General features: G+C 42.0%; 1 protein-coding gene across 1 annotated transcript in view; it reads right to left on the reverse strand.

Moving 5' to 3' along the window:
• The window catches only part of DNAH11 (dynein axonemal heavy chain 11), a gene marked incomplete at both ends in the record, with an annotated part of 271,279 nt that overhangs the window by 224,373 nt on the left and 25,892 nt on the right, over positions 1 to 21,014 (reverse strand). Inside the window, 10 exons of the mRNA XM_080921133.1 lie at positions 2,773 to 2,995; positions 3,955 to 4,124; positions 4,208 to 4,459; positions 4,648 to 4,980; positions 8,003 to 8,395; positions 8,554 to 8,658; positions 11,330 to 11,525; positions 13,317 to 13,441; positions 13,861 to 13,998; positions 18,652 to 18,768. Coding sequence (XP_080777259.1) covers positions 2,773 to 2,995; positions 3,955 to 4,124; positions 4,208 to 4,459; positions 4,648 to 4,980; positions 8,003 to 8,395; positions 8,554 to 8,658; positions 11,330 to 11,525; positions 13,317 to 13,441; positions 13,861 to 13,998; positions 18,652 to 18,768 — 2,052 coding nt within the window. The remainder of the gene's footprint in view (positions 1 to 2,772; positions 2,996 to 3,954; positions 4,125 to 4,207; positions 4,460 to 4,647; positions 4,981 to 8,002; positions 8,396 to 8,553; positions 8,659 to 11,329; positions 11,526 to 13,316; positions 13,442 to 13,860; positions 13,999 to 18,651; positions 18,769 to 21,014) is intronic.

Consider the following 21,014-nt stretch of genomic DNA (forward strand, 5'->3'; position numbering starts at 1 on the left):
AGCAGACTTACTTGTAATAGCCAGAAGTTGGAAACAACCCAGATGTCCCATGACAGAAGAACGGATACAGAAAATGTGGTTCATTTAAGAATGGAATATTACTCAGCCATTTAAAACGAGGACATCCTAAATTTTGCAGGCAAATGGTAGAAAATATCATCCTGAGTGTTTTAACTCAGACACAAAAGACATGCACAGTACACACTCACTAATATCTGGATATTAACCAAAAAAGAAAAACAAAGTACAGAATACTCAAGATGCAGTCCACAGAACACAAAAAGGGCAACAAGCCGAAGGGTCCAAGTGAGGACGCCTCAGTCCTACTGATGGAGAAGAAAGTAACCACAGGGAGGGAGGGATGGAGGGAGGGAAAGAAAGGGAACAGGGGTGGGGGGAACAGAACATTATCTGGTATTGAGTGGGGGAAAAGGACTGAAGCCCTGAGGGCCAGAAGAAAGAACAGAAACAGGCGACCCCCAGGAAATAGGATATTGGGGGGAGTCCTCCAGAATGTACACCTGGGAGGGATGGAAATGGAGAAGAAACTAAGGAAAAAAAGGCCCAGGGACAGGCCCAAAAGGGGATCCAGCTTAAGGGGAGGCCCCAAGGCCTGACACTATTATTGAGGCTATAGAGTGCTCACAAAAAATGACCTAATCATGACTGCCTTCGGAAAGACCCAACATGCAGCTGAAAGAGTCAGATGAAGATATTTGCACCAATTAATATAAGCTGCTGACCCTGTGGTTGAATTGGAGAAAAGCTGGAAGAAGCTGAGGAAGAGGTCAACCCTGTAGGAGGACCATCAGTTTAAAGTAACCTGGACCCCTGAGATTTCTCAGACACTGGGTCACCATCCAGGCAGCATACACCAGCTGATATGAGGCCCCAACACATATACAGCAGAGGACTCTAGGGTCTGGGTTCAGTCAGAGAAGATGCACCTATTCTTTAAGAGGCTGGAGGCCTCAGGGAATTTAGAGGTCTGGTGGGGTGGGTGGGGTGGGTGGGGTGGGACATCCTAGTGGAGACTGGGGTTGGGGAGGGCAGGGAGGAGGTATGGGATGTGAAACAGTAGCAGGGTGGATCAGGAGGGGAATAAAATCTTGAATGTAGAACAAAAAACTACAAGCACAAAAAGCTACCATATGACCCAGCAAGTCTACTCCTATGCACACACCAGACAGAAGTGAAAACAGATATTCAAATATCCACAGGTTGATGTTTGGAGCAAAACAACTTACACTAGCAAAGATGGAGGCAAGTCTTATACCCATGAGCAGATGGATGTGTAAACAGTGTAATAGAGACTTACAATGGAACACCAGTAACCACAAAAAGAAACTACATATTGATGATGTAACAAAGTGAGTCGCTTCAACACCTTTTCATCAGGTGAAGTCAAATGCAATAGACTATGCCTTGCATGACCTAGAATAAATAAATCCACAGAGAAAGGGGTTGGCATGGGTTGAAGAACAGGGCTTGGCTTGGGGTAGAGAAAAGCTGTGGCACTATGCAGAAGTAGTGATTACACTACACTGTACAACACTAAATCCAACTTAAATGTACACTCAAATTACTACTTTCATGTTAGCTTAGTTGTCAGTTTCTTCTGGGTAAGAAAGAAATAACCGAAATAAGTTAGAAATACCAAATACAGATAAATAAAATCTGAATTTGAGTGGCATGCTTTGACCACTACTAAACTAGATGAACAGAACGCAATGCAAGCGTTGGTTGATATACCCACTGGTCACATTTACATAGGTCATCGTAAGTCTGCCCCCACGCAACCATCTATAGAATTTCAATATGCACAGCAGCAGAGGCTCAACTGTAAGGTTCTCTTTTGCTCATGAATTGAGTTAAAATTAAACAGTCCTTGCTCATACGCTGGCACACACAAGCCACCAAATGTTTCCAGGGCCCCGGCAGTGTAAAACAGAAATTGGCTGGAAAACAGAGATTTCCCCATCCAGACCAGACTCTACTTTTTTCTCTCTATCATCACATCCCGTCCATTATTTCCAAACCCAGAACGTTTCTCAGACAGCAGGCAACTGGGGAAGCAGAAAGGTAAGGATATTTTTGTTCTATACACATGAAAACAATGGTAACACTGGGAGGTTGTCAACCACAGTCACCGGAATGACGATGGCACAGTAGATGAGAAGATCTTTCTTACGAAGCACACAGAGATGAATGTTGGCTGGCCTTATACTTCTACTGCACATAGAGGACTACTATACACGGAGGAAAATTGCAGCTTTCTGGAGATAAAGGCCCATGACCTTAGAGTGACACTGAAACTCTCAGGAACACAAGCACACTAGATATAGATGGATGGATGGACAGATGGACAGATGGACGGATGGATGGAAAATGGTTAAATATAGATAGATAGATAGATAGATAGATAGATAGATAGATAGATAGATAGATACCCAAACTTCCCAAGTTATTCAGATAGTTACACCTCAACTTATTTTATCCTGATTAGCCTATCAATGGCCTGCTTCTATAACACTGAAGGTCTATTATTTTCAAATAATCAAACCTTGAGGGAGTCAAGTGCAAATGTTCATACTATAAATTCTGGAGGACATAGATAATTCCCTCAGTCATTAAATTATGTCATAACTGGCTCTAGGTTTTTCACCTGTACCATGAACACACTGTTTGCATCTGAAGTTCATACTGTGAAAACAGTGTGACTGAAGGAGTTACTCGACTGCTAGCAACTGTGCATTTTTTGAGGGCACTTACCTCCAGCTGGGCATAGATTTGCTCTGGCATCTTCTGGCCATAGCTTTCCAGAAGCATGATAGTTTCTTTCAGAGGTTCAAAGAGCTCATCAGTAGCTCTCTGTCGGCTTCTTACAGCCAGAAGGTGACCCATGATGTCAACCAAGCCATTGTGATCACCCTCGTGCAGCTGTCTCTGAAATCCTGCATTTGTCTGTTTGATGAATCCTTGCAGCTCACTCAGACTGTAATGAACATGTGAACATGTATGGACAAAAGATAGGTTAATGAAAACATCTTAATCACACATTTCAAAGCAGGACTATATTCATCATAGCAGGAAGACAGAACTCTCAAGTAACCATTACCAGATGTAAGCGTCCCTTCATGTCTGACATTCCTCCTCCACACCACGCTAAAACCTATTTTGGCAACTGGTTACCAATCTCTGTCTCTGTGGTTACTTATGACAACACTATATAAATGAAGTAATGTTATATGAGACCTACTGCATGTGCCCTCTTTCACTAGACAGAGGGTTTTAAGTTCATTTGTGTATGAGTATTACAAGGATTGATGAGGTCTTTTTTTTAAGATTTATTTATTTATTATATATAAGTACACTGTTGCTGTCTTCAGACACACCAGCAGAAGGCATCAGATCTCATCACAGATGGTTGTGAGCCACCATGTGGTTGCTGGGAATTGAACTCAGGACCTCTGGAAGAGCAGCCAGTGCTCTTAACCGCTGAGCCATCGTTCCAACCAGAGGTCTTATTTTCATTAGGCACAAACATTATTTGTTAAACCTACTCTAATGTTAGCAGAACAAATACTCTTAGAATTAATTTGTCAACTACAAATTAGTCAGCTGTGGGTACGCATAAGAAGGCAGGGGCCAACTTCAGGTGTCATCCTTTAGGTTCCCCGCAACTTATACTGGTTTTGAGTCAGGTTCTCTTCCTGAACCTGGAGCATGCTGGTTTAGGCTGGCTGGCAAGCTCAAGGGACTCTGTCTCCACCTTCCCACCTGTGGGATTACAAACATATTTCACCACACCCAGTGCTTATGTAGGTACAGGAGATTGAACCCAGATTCTTACTTTTATATGACAAGAACATTGCTGACTGAGCCATCTTTACAACCTACCAGCCAGCTTTTGTCAAGGGCTAGTGCCATTACAAACACAGAGGTCAAGGGTACCTGTCGACGACAAATCTCAGCAGATGCTCTTGAAACATCCAGCTCCACTTCTTGATCATGTTGAGCAAGCTCAACTTGAAAGGTCTCATGTCTACCTTGAACCAACTGTTAAACACTTGGAAGTCATCAAACTTGCTCATCTGAACATACAAAGCCTCATAAATGTCAATCTGTAAGATTAGGAAATAAAAAACTATATTGTGACAGCACAGAAGGCCAGTTAACAGAAGAGAATTGTAAGGCGTTGCCTTGCCTGTTCTTTGAACTGTTCTAGTGTTGGTGGCTGCAGGCTGTCTTCACTTGCAGGAGCATCCATTTCTTCAGATGGCACAGCATGGCCGTACAGGAGGAACTGCCTTAGAATCTCTACTCGGTCATCCACCCAAAGGTAAGAGTAGGTCTCCAGAGAACTTCTGAACTCCAAGACTTTGTTGATGACATCTGCAACTCTATTCATTATCTCCTGCCGGACCTCGGCCAGGCCTAACATGTTCTCCATATCGTTCTAAATGAGAGGAAACCAAATGTGTTTTTAATGAAAGAATCCTTACCGTAACATTATCCTAGGCAATTCTTCAAGGGAAAATACTCAACAGAAGAAAAATAAAATAAAATTTTCAAAAGACTTGTGTTGCTTTTACTAGTACCTTTCTGGGGCTCCTCACTATCCCACCTTGGTTCCTGGGAGATTACCTGGTAGTCAGCGATGTCGAGGTGTGCTGCCACTCGCCTCATCTGGGCAGACACTCTGAAGCTGCCACACAACATTTCCTCCACCAGGTCGTAGAAGCCATCCCCAGCCTCTCTTTCTAAAGAGGGCTTGAACACAATCTCTGGGGGCATCAAGAGCATTTGTGCTTGTAAAAATGGTGTGGGTTTTAACTGTTTCTCAGTGTTCCTCAGGAAGAAGTCCAGGTCGTGCAAGATGGCTTGAAAGAAGCCTTCCACCACAATGTCGTCAATGAATTCCACATAAATTTTCCAGGAATCCAGAGAAGGATCAGCTCTGAAGAGCTTCCGGTTCTCCTAAGAACAAATCATTAGAAGGTTGGGGTTAATGATGACCAACATAAAAGGGAAGCCCACCACAAGAGAGGCTGTTGAAGAAAGGATTCCAATTTTGTGCATGGGGCTGAGGAATTCAAACTTCAGGCTATAGAATCTTAGGGTAGAAGGCAAATACTGCTACAGCATCTTATAATAGTAACAACACTAAGCTCGCATACCACATATGTTCAAACAGTATCCTTTAGAAGAAAAATCAACATGAAAATTGCTATCTTCAAATACAGGTAAAAACTATACCAGTCCCCAAAATATTATGCCCCAGGCTCTAGTTCTTGCTCTGTCTCAAATTATGCTATTTAGGGCTTTTATGTAAATAAAGAGATTTCTTATGTCCTTCTGAGGACACTATTCTGGGATATTGGAATATTACCAAAGTAGGGATGGGAATCCTATGGGTTTACTGTTCTCAAACATAACGGCTACTTCTCTTAGAGATGTTGTATTTTCTGCTCTGTATCTGCAACATCCACATTCGTGACCTGCATGCATGCAGCACACATCCTGAGAACCTTACACAGCAGCCTTTCTTTTGTGGTCACTAGAAGGCAAATGTATAAATAGAAGAGCAAGAGGGGAAAATCCTAAAGACTATCTTTTTCAGTCTCTTATGGAAGATATGAGAAACAAATACTCATGATGTATTCAGGATCTCATAGGTAGAAGCCAGCAACTTGCAGCAGGACTGGAAATCACCATCCTCCCCTGTCCCCAGGCAGGGCTTCTCTGATACATCAGTCACTCCAGAATCACTTTGCTTTGCTGCTGAGGCTCTCAGAAGAGATGGACTTTTACATATTTAGGGAAAAGCAGAACTCAGGTTCTTCTAGAACCATCTGCATGCATCCATTTCTACCCTTCTCTACCCAGCCTACTCCTAGTGAGGTTTACACCATCAAGTTTCTTTGCCAAGGTCACCAATGGTTTCTACTTTCCCCAGCTCATGCTCAACTCTGGTCTTCATTTCTAGGTCTTAAGTGTGGAACGGAACAGAGGTGAGCTTCTCCCACTCTGCACCTTTCAGAGTATCACTGTCTCATTTCAAAGGATCCCTTTTCCTTTCCTAACCTCACGAAGTACTGCAAGACCAGCCCTTTCTCACCTTCAACCAATTCCTATGTATTCTTGTATAATATATGCATATATATATGTTACATACATAAACATGTACATACATGCATACATATTTGTGGTTATCAATTATATCAATTATGCGTTAGTCTCCTGGGCTTGTGCGTTAAACACAAGACACTTCCAATGCCACTGGTATGAAAATCTTTGATAAGCATCTTTGGCTGATACTTTCCAATCCAAATCCTGTTTCTTCCCCCAAAAACCTGATTCAGTACATTCTTCCCATATCAGAGACCCCATTTGTTGATGTGCTTAGACTTGAAACCTTGATTTCCCTGACTCTCTATAGCAACTCTCACTGGCTCTTCCTTCAAAAAACATATCCAAGCCTCATCATTACTAAAGTGTGAAAAACATCTCTCGCAAGTCCTAACATGGAGGCCCCCACAATCAAGGATATTTGTTGGCACAGACAGTTCTTATACAAAACTTCAGAGGCGGAACTAAGGCCAATACGTTTTTCGATGGACCCCCCTCCCCAATAGGCACACCCCCATTCAAACTCTACAAAACCCCTAGCCCTGTGTGCCTCCCCTCCCACAGAGAGCACTCTTCATTGTTTCTGTTGAGGTTGGTTTCCTCTTTTATTTCACACCAGTCTTGATCAATCTTCCATGACCTACGCTAAACAATTCCTCACTGGATCATGATGCTCACCTCCTGACTGACTCTGTCTCCTGCTTCCTGCCTCCTTGCTTACACTCAACAGATGCAGCTTTGAGCAGAGTCTCTCTGGCTGCCATCTTCCCATCAGGTCAAAGTCTTCACCATGGCTACCAAACCTGTGGTATGTGCACATGGTCCATTCTAAATGCTATCCTTAGAACCAATGCTCACACACACTCCTTGTCAATGATGCTGACCTTCACAATGATCCTTGAGTGGGCCAGGTTGCTACACCTCAGACCTTAGGCTCTTTTGCTATTTACTACTCTCAACCTTCTGCAGGACTTCTCCTTTAGTGAAGAGGGCTCCCAAGAGCTCCATTTAAAGCTTAGCTTTCTTTTCCCTGACTCTATCCCTAGCCCATAATCCCTGCTGTCTTACATGGCTGCCTTAGTTATAACTGATACAATAGCTACTTATTTTCTCTTGCCTATTTCCCTGACCAGAGCATCAGCTCCATGATGGGTCTTCTCTTAACGTGCTTGCTTTTAGTTCTTGCTCCTCCCTTGTTTTGTTTTATCTTGTTTCTTCAATTGTTTACCTAAGAAGTCTGCTTATTGGTAATCTGAAAGGCCCAAATATACACATACATACATACATACATACATACATACATGCATTCATACCTACAGAGAATTATTTATTTTATATATTGCAGGTGCTTTGTGCCCACAAAGGTTAGAAGAGTGTATTGAATCCCCCGGGACTGAAGTTACAGATGGTTATGAGCTTCCATGTGATATTGAGAATGGAACCCAGGTCCTCTACAGGAACCTCTTAACCACTGGGCCATCTCTTCAACTTCAAGAAACCCAAATGTATTTTTTAAAAGCAGGGTAACGTCTACTGCCATACTTAGACCATCATGAAAACATGGTGGCTGACACCAGTCAACCAAAATGGTAGAATTAAAGAGGAGCCAATGAGGTCATCTGGGACAAACAAGGAGCCCATCTCTGTCTTTTCAGTTTGGTCATTGGGCCTCATATTCACATCTCTCCCTGGGGAATGAGGCGTGGGAGCTGAACAACCCACAGGGTAATAACACAAATCCTTCCACCTTAAATTAGACCCAAACCATCTATCAACTCCCCCAGACTTGATCTACAAAATTAAGTTCAGCATTTGTGGCTCTTTGCTAAATAAAAGGACCTACATACATTGAAATGTTGGAAGCCATTACCTCTACCAGGTTGTGTATCTTGCAACCATCTTCTTGAATCAGCTTGTATTTTTTAGCAAACAGATCCCCCTTGTCATCCAAGGTCAAGGCAGCTTCTCTTCTGGTCTCCCTCCGGGGCAGCAGTGGCCACTCAGCCCAGGCCTGCATGGTTTGCTGGATTGTTCTCACGTTGCTTTGAATCTGTGACACTCTGCACGCCAGCTCAGCCGTGGCCACCTGCACCCTCTCCATGTAGACCCAGAAGTCATCTTGCCATGTCAGCAAGGTTGCAGCCACCCTGAGCTGTTCATCAATGGCTCCAAGCTCATCCTCAATGAGAGGGTATTCAACTTCCAGAAGGGTCTGTTTCAGCTTATTGTATCCTTGTACAAGGAGCTCAAGATTCCCAATGTACTGAGCAAGGCAAATCAACCATGCAAGAAAACACAAAACAAAAAGGGCCAGATATGTTATCAGCTGAGAGAGGGACCAAATGCCACAGGTCTCCAAACCAAGAAATAAAATTCAAAATATTTTTATCTCAAAAATACCAACTACCCAAAGCCACAAACCTTTAAGATTATGTTCCTTTTCTGGAAAATGCTTAAAGCTGAATCTGGTAGGTCGGACTTCTTCAGCATCAAAAGGTATTTGACTTCTCTCAGTACCGCCACAAGCTATTTCAAGAATAGTAAGGATTATTTCATGCTTTAAGAATACATTTCTGGGCCAGCAAAGTAGACAGTGAGTGTGTAGAAGCATTTGGTATGGAGACCTGACAACTTCAACACAGTCCCTGGATCCCATAGGGAAAAAAAGTACTCAGATGTGCTCACACAGGCAGTCCCAAGAACTCCTACAGTCACATGGGGTGGGGACAGGAAGACTGGCCAGAAGTTCATGGAGTTGGTGCAGCAGCAGAAACAAAAGACAGTCTCAGAAGCAAGGAAGAAAACTACTCCTGCAAAGCTGTCCTCTGACCCCCGTGTGCTCCATGTATCTGCTCTCTCTCCCTCTGCCCCTCAAACAAATAAAAATAAATCTCAAAAAATATTTTCAATGTTAAGCTGACTTTGACTTGAAATAATTAAAAATCATCTAGCAATTACTGGGTTTCTGGTTCAAAGAAAATAGACTTTTGCTATATATACTTTGTTATATTCCAAGAAATGCATGTCTTTATGCATGCACACACACACACACACACACACACACACACACACACACACACACACACTGTTATATTTACAGCATAGGTCATTTTGGTTAATTAAAGTTTTATTTTAAAATTTGAGCATTGCAGAATTCACAGACTCCATGCAATGAGAGCTAATGGTTCTTTGATGTTTCTAATGGTTCTCTGTGCATGGTGTATGCCTCTTACGCTCACAGTTTTTCTCAAAGGGAAAACAAGGCTTTTATGGTACTTTAAACCTACAAGACTCTCAATTATCCCTAAAAACATTTCAAGTGATTGTTTTTATATTTGTTCTCATGTTTGCATTAAAATTTTATTATTTTTCTATCTTTAATTTATTGTAATTTTTAGAAAAAAATTAAACTCAGAACAGGTAATGCCTACAATATGTCCAAAAGACATCTCTCCCACCAACTATTACAGTTGACTAAGTCACTGAGACACTACCCACTAAATCCACCCAGGAGGTTTGGGCGGGGAGACCAGTTTTATAAAATCAGAAGTTGGCACTCAGGTCTTTGCACAGAATATGTATGTGTTATACCAAATTTCCATTAGTGAAATAAGGTGATTATGGTATTGGTATTTGTTTTAGGAAAATAGACCAGAGGTAGTTCAGCATGGCCCTCTAATTCAGTGAGCCAACTTCCCATTTCCAGGCACTCACTGGTATTTCTGATGAAGGCTCTGGGCAATCACCTCCACAATACTGAATATTCTTCATTACCTACATTCACCATTCTTTTTTTTTTTTTCTTTTTGGTACCAGAAACTTACAAAGAAGCTTGCCTTTACTACCATTCAAATTCATGGCAGGCAAACAGAAAAAAAAAAAAAAAAAAAAAAAAAAAAAAACTCTTTTGTATCGCTTATCTAGAAAGTAAAAAGACCATGAGATAGGTTGTTTAAAATATATGTTGTACATGGAAAATGTGGCTAAGCGTGATTGCTCACATGTCTAGCCTCAGCCAACATGTGAGAGGTAAAGGCAGGTAGATCTCTTTGAGTTTGAGGTTAGCCTGGTTTATTATAATAAGACCCTGTCTCAAAAAAGGTCAGTCCATCAGTCAATCAATCAATCGATCAGTCAGTCAATCAATTTCTATACATGTATGTGTGTGAGAGTATGTGTATGTGTGTGCACACACACATACACACACATGCATACACAAATATATACATATTTACTAATTATGCACATATGAAATTATACACACACACAAACACACTTCTGCTAATACATAGTCACCTACTCCTGGGTTTCTGGTTCAAAGAAAATAGACTTTTGCTATATATACTTTGTTATATTCCAAGAAACGCATGTCTTTATGCACACACACACACACACACACACACACACACACACATAGTCACCCATGTGAGGGAGAGCATGGTTATGCTATTACCCAACACTAAGGAAGTAGAGTCAGAAAGAGCATAAGTCTAATTCCAATCTCAGTTCTAAGAGGCCATGTCTTAAAAAAAAAATGAATAGTAATAAAAATTACAGATATCTTTAAAAAGATTTTAAATCTCCCTTTGTTACATAACCACACGGTCAGCAATAAAGCTATTGCATAAAAAGCAACCTATTTATTTCTGATGTTATTTGGCTGTTAACATTTTTATGGTAATGGGTTGTTCTTATTTTAAATTACTGTGTAACTACCATCAATTTAGCCACCAAGATACAAGTTTATCTTCCCATTGAAAGAAATGATGGCAGACAGAAACACCATGGCCAGCCAAAACCATGATAGTCCTTTGCTCCTTTTCATCTGTGGCTTTTGTGTTTAGTTAAAACAACCTGGTGTTTGCTATGGAAATAGACCAGAAGCCATCCAGGAGATGCTATGGGAACCAGCCAGCTGAGTTGAGGTTGCTAAGCTCCCAGCTTCCTGACACAGAGCTAGAACATGGAGCACAAGAAAAGATGGGATAGACCCCATCTTCCGTAGCTTACCAATAGGTGAGTATGGGATGGTGAAGTAATAAATATGGGATGTTAATTAATTGATAAGGAATGGAGGAAGTGGCTGGAGTAGAGACACAGGCTACTTAGGCTACTTAGTAGGCAGAGACAGTGGTTGGCTAGGTTTCAGGGGCAGAGGAGCTGCATCTTCAATGCACTTAGAAAGGCAAAATCCTACCTTTGGGTCAAAGTTGACACTGAGAAGGCCGTTTATGGGACTGAATTTAAGCAAGGGCTGATTCAGATTAAATTCACAGGTTTTGTCCACATTTCTTCTCCATTCGCTATAGATGTGACTTTCAAACTGATCCAGCAATGTGGTCATTTCAGCATACTTCTGATAGACTGCAGCCTCATCAGGACTGTCTGGAAATCTGCAGCAACAAGGTTTTTCTACTTTTCTACATATGTCATAGACTTCAGCTTTTCTTAACAGTAGAGAACATGACTGTGCATCATAAAGATCAGAGGGAGAAGCAATGAAAGCCACATAGTACTTTAAAATTTTATCTGCTTAAAGGCAATTTGTGGTCACCACCTGTAGTCAGATGGAACTTCCAGTGGAGGGAGGGGGATATCAACCTACCTGTAAAACCTTCAACCCAAAATCTGCCCTGCCTATATGAAGCACGGGGATAAAACTGAAGCAGAGATTGAGGGATGTCCAACCAACAACTGGCCCAATGTGAGTTCTATCCCATGGTAGTGAGCCAGCTTCTGACACTATTAATGACACTCTGCTGTGCTGTAGACAGGAACCCAGCACAACTGTCTCCTGAGAGGCTTCACACAGCAGTGGATGGAAACAGATGCAGAGACCCATGGCCAAACATTAGACCAAGAGTGGGGAGTCTAATAGAAGAGTAGAAAGAGGGACTGAGAGAGCCAGAGGGGTCAAGAACAACACAGAAAGACCTACAAACTCAACTACCAGGGGCCCATTGGGGTTCACAGAGACTGAACTCTCAACCAAAGAGCATGCATGGACTAGACCTAAATCCCCAGCACATATATGACAGATGTGTAGCTTGATCCTTGTGATTGTTTGCATGTGCTTGGCCCAGAGAGTCACATTATTAGAAGGTGTAGCCTTGTTGGAGGCTGGGCTTAGAGACTCTCCTCCTAGATGCCTGAAGATGTTCAGTCTGTTTCTGGCTTTGGATGAAGATGTAGAACACTTAGCTCCTCCTGCACCATGCCTGCTTGGATGCTGTCTTGTTCTTGCTTTGATGATGATGGAGTGAACCTCTGAACCTAAAATGCTGTTATTTATAAGACTTGCCTTGGTCGTGGTAATAAAACCCTTACTAAGACAGTCTTCGTGTGGGTCCCCTAACAATTGGAGTGGGGACTGTCTCTGGTTCTGTTGCCTCCCTTTGGGTCCTTTCCCCCTAGCTGGACTGTCCTTGTCTGGCCTCAGTGGGAGAGGATGTGCTTAGTCCTGATGCAACTTGATGTGCCAGGGTAGGTTGGCACCCATGGGGCAGGGGCTCCCCTTCTTTGAGGTGAAAGGGAAGGTAGTTGAAAGAGGAAAGTATAAGGGGGGCTGGGAGAAAGGGGGCTGGGAGAAGGGGGGCTGGGATGTAAAGTGAATAAATAATTAAAGGAAAAAAGGGCTAAAAGTAGTTAAAAATGGATAAATGGGCTCCAATGACCCCAAAGACTTCAGTGAGCATCAACAAGTTACCAGTTTCTATCTGGAAGTTAAAAGCACAGAGGGCTGTGAGACAAAGTAGGGAGCTTGATGAAGAGAAATAAAATAATTAAACTTTCCAGACAGCAAGTGAAAAGAAGATATAAAAGATAAAAGAACTGAGAACAGTGTAAACAATGTGACGTTATAAGTCTCATTAAATATCCCAAAGTCATATGATAAAGCCTTCTCACCAGATCGAACTCAACCGAACCAGAGCCAGCCAGTGAATCCTCAAGTATTAGTGCTGACAGTCACTACCCTGTGTGAAAGCCAGCCCTCACCCAGGTATGGTGACACTTGCCTATGATCCTAGCATCTGGGAGCTGGAGACAGTAGAATCAGGACTTGAGGTCATCCTCGGCCACCTAATGAATGCATCTGAGGACCGTCTGGGCTGCAGAGCTCCCATCCCAATACACAAATGCCTATAACATCAGCACAACTCACCAGAGTAAGGCTAACTACTCACAGATAACGGAGAGACGTAAAGTTTGACCAGAACATGTGAAGGCGTTCAAGGAGCATTCTGGCCCACTTAATATTTCCAGAGGTGAATGGCATATTCTTGTGGAGAATTTCATGCCCGTGTTCAATCTGCATGTTGGCATTTTCATGAAGAGGAAGAAAAGGGACACTTAATCGAGGTGCCTTCCAGTCTTATTAGCAGGTGTTTATTTTACTTTCATGGTGGCATTAAACAGGGTGATTAGTAACTGCACTAATGTAGAAGTAAGGTCCCAAAGCAAGTTCCCCGTCTCTGTAAGTAAACTTTCAATGAAGGCATTCGGTTGGTAGAGTAGCTTAGTGATAAGTTTTTCCTAGAAGGGAGAAGATCTCTGGTTCAATCTCTAGGAGTAAGAAATACCTGCTGTTTATGTATAGTGACACTAATTTCTGATCCTTAGATATAATTGATCTAATAAATCTAATCTCTACCCACAATGAAAATGGTTCTTGCTGATGGGCATTACCCACATGACAGGGTGATATTGCTCCATCTTCCCACCACTCACCTGCTTCATGTGTTCATCATACAGTTGCTTACACATATCCAACTCTGCATTAAACATGTTCAATAACGTGCTATAATGTGGGCTGAAAATTTCCATGACAACTGGTTTCTCTAGAAAATTCCCAAATATGGTCAAAAGCTATTAAAACAAAAAAAAAAAAAAAAAAAAAAAAAAAAAAATCAAAGTTAAAGAAAGGTTAAGAACTTTGAGCTCAGAGTACAAGAATTTTCCCAGTTGAATATTTTACACTACTAGAGGCAAAGTTTAGGCTCTAAAATACATACGGTATTGTGAAAGACAAAATGCTCATTTTTGGGTCCTCCTGAAGGTTTATACAACCAATAAACCAAATTCTAGATGAAGTTTCTTTGTCCCCATGAAAATTGAGAGGATCAGAAATGACCAATGTCCAGAGTCAATGACTACCAGCTGTGTTGGCTCACAGCTACTGACACCACCTGCTGGGTGTCAGGGACATTTTCAACCTGGCTAGTGTGTGTAAAAAAAGAAGCAAGACTTGGGTGTGTGTTATGTGATTCTCGTCATCAATAATTACACAAAATTACCAATAAAAATGACCGTTTGACCCTTAGTTCACCTGAGTTCTAGTCACCCCTAACGGTGACCTGGGGCAGCAACGCATGATGGTCTGAAAACACTACAGCTAGGCACCTCCTGTGACATCAAAGTTCTAGCTCGGGTCAAAGCCGTCAGTCAGCTCATCGGGTTGTCTGTGTCAAAGAGCATGTGGCTTAAATTAATGCGACTTAAGTTGTAAGTGGGCAGAAACTATGAGGGAGCATGGGAAGCTCATGGAGAGGGAATGAGACAAAGAGACAACAGATATCAACCAGGCGATAGCGCCAGATTCATGAAGGCCCACTCTCTACGGCTCACTAAAGACTCCCAAGCTCACTGCCTGGTGTGACCTAGTTTATGTGTTTTCGTGATGTGGCTTTCCTGCCAAGCTAAATCACCTATGAATGTAGTGTTTTTACGCAACAAGAGTTGACGCAGCACAGTGTGCCAGGCATGATTAACTGTGACACTAAAAATGGCTGATCACATGCTTCCCTGGGAGGAACTGAATTGCAGGGAGAAAGTCACTTGCCAACTTTCATAGACTAGTGGCCTCCTTCTTCACTGACACCCTCCTAATCTCCTCCATCTAAGGTCTTGTTTCTACTATTTGCATTACTAGAGGCTTACTACAGCCCTAATACACCAAATTTAAAAAACAAAAATTCTTAGATGGAACAACTGAATGTTTTGTTCAATTCTATGAATTTTTATGACATTGTGGCAATATTTCTGTTCATTTATCAGTGTTATCAGTCTCCTAATGAGCCTAAACTGATCCTGGGCACGTAAGTAAAGTTCAGTTCTAAACAAGGCTGACGTGACCACTAGAGATCTATACCCATGTGGACTTTGTAATAGACCTGTTGTCATGCATTTTCTATTGGTATTTTCTACAAGAGCTATCTCAGAATAGCCAGGTAAAGCAACATGAAAATAAAGAGAAATTTGTTCTTTTTCTTTTTTTCTTAGAAAGTAATGGGTGCCTCTCAAAACCTTTATTGATAAAACAGCTTCACTCAGTGAAAATAACACAATGGAAAAGATATGTAAATGATCGTATAAACACATCTACTTCACAAGCCACTGAAGACAAACACACCTGACTGTTTCTGATAACAGTTACAATGGTAACAGAAACTCCTGGATAATTTTAAACCCAGTGGGTCAGCTACTTAGAAAAGTGTTAATTATTAACTTTCTCTTCCAGTTCACTTTTTGTTGGTTGGGGCTTCCTGAATATTCACAAGTGAGCACGGCCCTACTGGGTTAGCAAAGGGACACACGCATCAACTGGAAATACATTTCTTATATCACATTCACCTTGCATTCTCTAGAAGCCTTTTAGTTACATCGTTCATCTTGCTTACTTGCCTGGTGGTTCAAAAGGAAAAACAGAGAAGTACTGCAAAGAGAAGGCAGGATCTGAGAGTGGTTGGGTAGTCATGGTAGCCTAGAAGCTCCTCGATGCCAATCTATAGCCCTTTGCCTCCAGGGTGAGAGCTACAGACACACGGCTTCCTGGTACTTTGAGGCAGGACAGGCAGGTGTTTCCCTGCACACTGGTCCTTCAGACTGAAGTCTGAATCTCACAACATTTCCTCTCCCGAAAGATTGTTTCAGACCTTTGAATCTCCATCTCCCTCTTGACTTCCTGATGTAACATAGCTTTCTACAATTGTTCAAAGTAGCATCAGTATTAATTATTCTTGGGTTTGCCTTGTTCAAAGACTTTTAAATTCCTTAGTTACCTGAAATTGTGTGTGTGTGTGTGTGTGTGTGTGTGTGTGTGTGTGTGTGTGTGTGTGTTACAGTGAAATTTTAACTTTTCCATAACTTATCAGCAATGTTTGGTACCAGAAGGATCTTGGACTACAGGATTCAGGCTTTGGGGGATTTGGAGATATTTATACTTTCCACACCCTCCCTGCAACACACAATGAGAGATCTGGGGGCTAGAGTCCATATCTAAACATACAATTCATATATTCCCATCTGCAGCTAGACTCAAAGCAATTTCATAGAACATTTTAATAATGTTCTGTATGAAGCTGACTTTAACAATGTGGGCTATGCTACCTCTGGAATTATGCTCACCTCAAGGTGTTTGGGATTTGGGGGCACTCTGGACTTCAGAGTTTTAACGGAATCAGATTCAACCTGTATGTTGTCTAAAACCTTTCCTGGACTCTTTGTCCAAACACATTTCTGTTTACCTTAATACAAATCTTAGAACCACTTATCGCTGCTGTGTGCATTTCTCAGCAGCTGCCAATGCACTAGGTAACCCCAGAATACTAGTGGTTGCCTTCCTCACTTTCAGGGGCAGACAGAGCAGACACTAAACTCTCACCTTTCAGGACAGCCTACAGAAACATTCCTCTTCTAAAGCAGTCAATGGTGTGAGTTCAGCAGCCTGTACCTACGATTGAAGTCATTCCCTGGAGTATATGACACGGTACATTGTTCTCTGTCATTTCCCTCCCAACACATGTCAATGCCTAATTGCTGTTAATTACCCTTAGGCCAACAGTAAGTACCTGCTGTCTACTAGGCAACTTAACCCTCACAAAAGCTATGAGATGATGCCAGGATTTCATTTTATTAGTCAAGCTACAAATATGTGAAATGCTTTTTTTTTTTTTTTTTATTTTACAAACCACTTGACAACAAGACAAAACTGCTTAGAAGGAAAAAATGATCGAACACGTACTTAAATAACCCCTGTGAAGGGCCGTGAGTGGGCAAGAAGAATGATTTGAATTAGATTGCTAATTAAATGGAATTACAAATCTCTCCAAATTGAGAGCCTACTCTGCTCTTTCTTCTGGTTAGCTTCAAAAGCTTAACAGAAAATGTTTTCCAGTAACAGATAATCAAAGTCACTGCAAGGACATTAGAAAAAAATAACACTATTCAATCCTGTTGGGCAGAAAGGAAGAAAAAAAGAGAGAGACAGATGGATGGACAGATGGACAGACAAACCCTTAACTCTGCCAAGTGGGAAAGGCCACAAAGAAGATCAAAATGCCATCATTTTGTCCAAGAACATTTATTCATATCTAGCCAAAGGAAAAAAATAGCATATTAACTGTACAGGAAACTACAGAAACATGCCACATATTTTCTCCAATGGGCATCTCAGTTTTACCTGAAAACTTTTTTTGTTTGTTAAAAAAAAAATGAAAACCCCACACCATTGCTCCGCCTCAATCCTCCAGTCGAAATGCTCAGCACACTTAGGAAACACAGTCACTGGTCGACCCGTTTGAAAACTCAAGATCCCATAATATCTTCCTTGAAAATCAGCCTGCTCTGTCACCTTGCCCTGCCATTCTCAACAAGGCATGTCTACGATTCCCAATTGTGCTTGCTTGGATGGCAGATACTCCATTCCCCTTTGGGATGTCACCTAATATTAACTTACACTTCACTTGCAATTCAGTTTCTTTTAAACATGCTGTTCCTATTTCTATATTACGAACCTTCCATCTCTTGGAGCTATCAAAATGCATTTTTCCCCAGAATGACTCGACTTCCCTTTCTCCCCCCCCTCCACATACAAGCTGGCCAGCACTCTGTCTACACCCCACTCACCCCTAGACTTTTACAGGATTCTTAACACACACTTACATTGTAAAGTTCGTCCACTAAACACCCTTTCATGCTTCAGCATCTCAGATGTCAGAACTCGTTAATCAATGAGATTATAATTACTTTAGCAGCATTTTTCCTTATTGACACATAAATAATACCTGGCAATCAATGGTGCCTTACACCCAGTGAAATAGGAGAAAATAAGTCATCATTGGCTTCAGTCAGAGTAATAAAGTAGGCAGATGATCCCACCATGTGCAAACAATAGAAGGAAAAGAATTGCTGGAACTATGGATTTCCTTTTTAACTTTTTGATGTGGTTTGCTGTTGAGTCGATATTTCATTGGCCACATTCAATTTGCTCTATAGGAACAAAGAGCTAACTTATAGCGAACGCCAGAAATGATCAAAAGTTGAATGTCCTAAACATGACCTTCTCAGAGTAAACTTTGGTATCCTCGAGTGTGTTATCCAAACCTCATTATTCCATGGGCTAAAGATGAAGGGAAGGTGACAAACTGGTTCACACTTTACCTGAACCAGAGAAGAATGTGTTTGGCCTTTTCATCTAACAGTCTAAATTATTCACTTTGTTGGGAGCTTCCTTTAACCAACCTTAAACGCAGACTCCAAACCGCTGCAGTTGCCGAGACCTTCGCAAATCAGCGTCCCAAGCCTTCTGTCAAAATCCAGGGTGATCGACTTAAATCTGAAATAATCACTCTCGAACTCCTGTATCATGCAAAGTAAAGCATTAGTTACAGAGGAGACCCCCATCATGAAAACAGCATCTATGTGAGCTTGACCTTGTTTTCCCCCAGTCCCTCAATTTATTTTTTTCATAAGGGGATCCCAGAAGAGACCAAGGAACAGCACATCTGACTGATTGTACAGTGGTCCCCTTCTACGCCGAGCACTGCCCGTGTAGCAGGTTACCCGTGTTTTCATGAGGCTCAGCTCTCTCGGTATTATGGTACCACACTTTCGTGTGGACATCAGTATGCGTGCCTTCCTTCAGCTATCTCAGTCATAAATAAAGAGAACAGTTTCTACAAACATCCCCATTAGAAAGTTAGGTCATCCGTAAATTCCAAAGAAACTCTGCTCGTGAAGATGCTGTCTCGTGGGGTAAGAACTGAATCTGTGCATCCTTATGAGTGACAGAGGAACTGGAAATACTCAGATATTTTCCCCAGGTTCTCATTAATATGCAGCTGACAGTTTCCTCCTCATGCATAACCACCCACTCTGGTAATCTGCAGGAAGGAAAATGGGGAGGGGGTGACTACAGCTTTGTCTTCACAGTGCCAGAGTCGTCTTTAGTAAAGCTGTCCCGGGGGACACACAGCCTTCCTCATGCTTCACAATTGGAAATGCCTCAAGTGCTGGCCCTAGGCTTGCACAGTGAAGGTCTTCCCCTGCCCACCAACAAAATCAGCAGTGACAGTTCGCCGTAACCACATCTTCATCTGCTTGGCTCTGAGCTTCGTAGTAACTCAATCTTCATAACATATGGCACAAGTTGATATTGCTTTTCCGTTTTGTAAATGGAGAAACAGACCCAGGTAGCAAGTGCATATTTTTTTCATTCTAAACAAACTCAGCGTATGTTGTTCCTTTAAGGCAGTAGTGAACTTGCTTCCTATTGCCATTGACCATTGATGAAAAAGGAAATCAGGTTGGGGTAGGCATGATTAGTCACTGAGTATATGTGTTACATTGACTCATTTATGAAAAAAATTAGTTATGGGGGAGGAGTTTTTAACCTGGTATCATTCATTTCTGTCTAAGACTGTATCTAATCATTCAATTGTAGTAGTTTATAATATGTAAACTGCTAGGCATAGGACCCATCCTCTGGCCTCTGGGAGGAAAGGCATCCACAATAGTCTCAGCATTTCTATGCCCCCAGATTCCATGATGAAATCCAAACAGCTGGGGGTAGTGATTTCTGGCAGTGATGAGAGGGCAGGTGCTCCTGACCAAATGGGACTTGTGCCATCTTAAGGCCTGAGAGAGACTCACATCTACCCCAACACAGAAGGAAGAATACAGTACAGTGGGTTCTGAGAGCTGAGAGCAGGCCTTGCCCCACCCAAATCAGCTGATTACCTTGATTTCGGACTTCCCAGCCTCTAGTAGATAAGAAATAAATGTCTCGTATTCACAAGGCACCCGACTCACAGTGTGTTGTTAAAGCAACCTGAAAATACTGAGCAAGTCTCTTACAAATTTAACTTGCAGTAGGAATTGCAGCTCAGGTCGGACTTGTGAAATCTGTATGACAAACCACAACATCTAGCACCAAGACAATGGAGCTAGGTCTCCTGAACTCTAGCCAAGCAGCCTCTCCATTCAAGAATCGCTGACTTAGCAAAAAGCACAACGTTCCAGCCAGTTTTAGCAAGCCTCACACACCCCATTTCTCGGTATAGAAACTGAGAGTACACTATCTGTAATCCTTAACTATTTAAGGGACATATCCCTTAGAAAATGCAGCAGGGACAGGCTGGGGAAGATAGTTCAGTAAGTCAGATTCTTACACACACGCTCACACACACACACACACACACACACACACACACACACACACTTGCATACATGCACACACACTTGATAAAATGTCACTGCTACAGAGAACCCACTGACTTCTCTATCAAGTTGCTCTTTTGATAAACCCTAAGAGAGGCTTGGGGAAGCTCCTTTGACTTTTGACAAGTCTTCTCTCATACCTATCCCCTGACATCTCAGTCTCCATCTATTCCAGCATAAGCCTCCCAGCCTCCATTGCTGTGCATCTAGGCTGCCTTTACCAGCTCTAAACATCCTCCAAGATGCAGCCTGGATGATCTACGACACTCCAAGCCAAGCTCCTTTAAGTTATCATCTCAATTCATAATCTGTTTATTAAAGTAATAGCAACATGGTTGTCAAGGACCTGCATGGGTGGGACCTGGCGACCCTAGTATTTTCAGTCT

This window comes from Micromys minutus (genome assembly GCF_963924665.1).
Source record: "Micromys minutus genome assembly, chromosome: 1".
Classification (NCBI taxonomy): domain Eukaryota; kingdom Metazoa; phylum Chordata; class Mammalia; order Rodentia; family Muridae; genus Micromys; species Micromys minutus.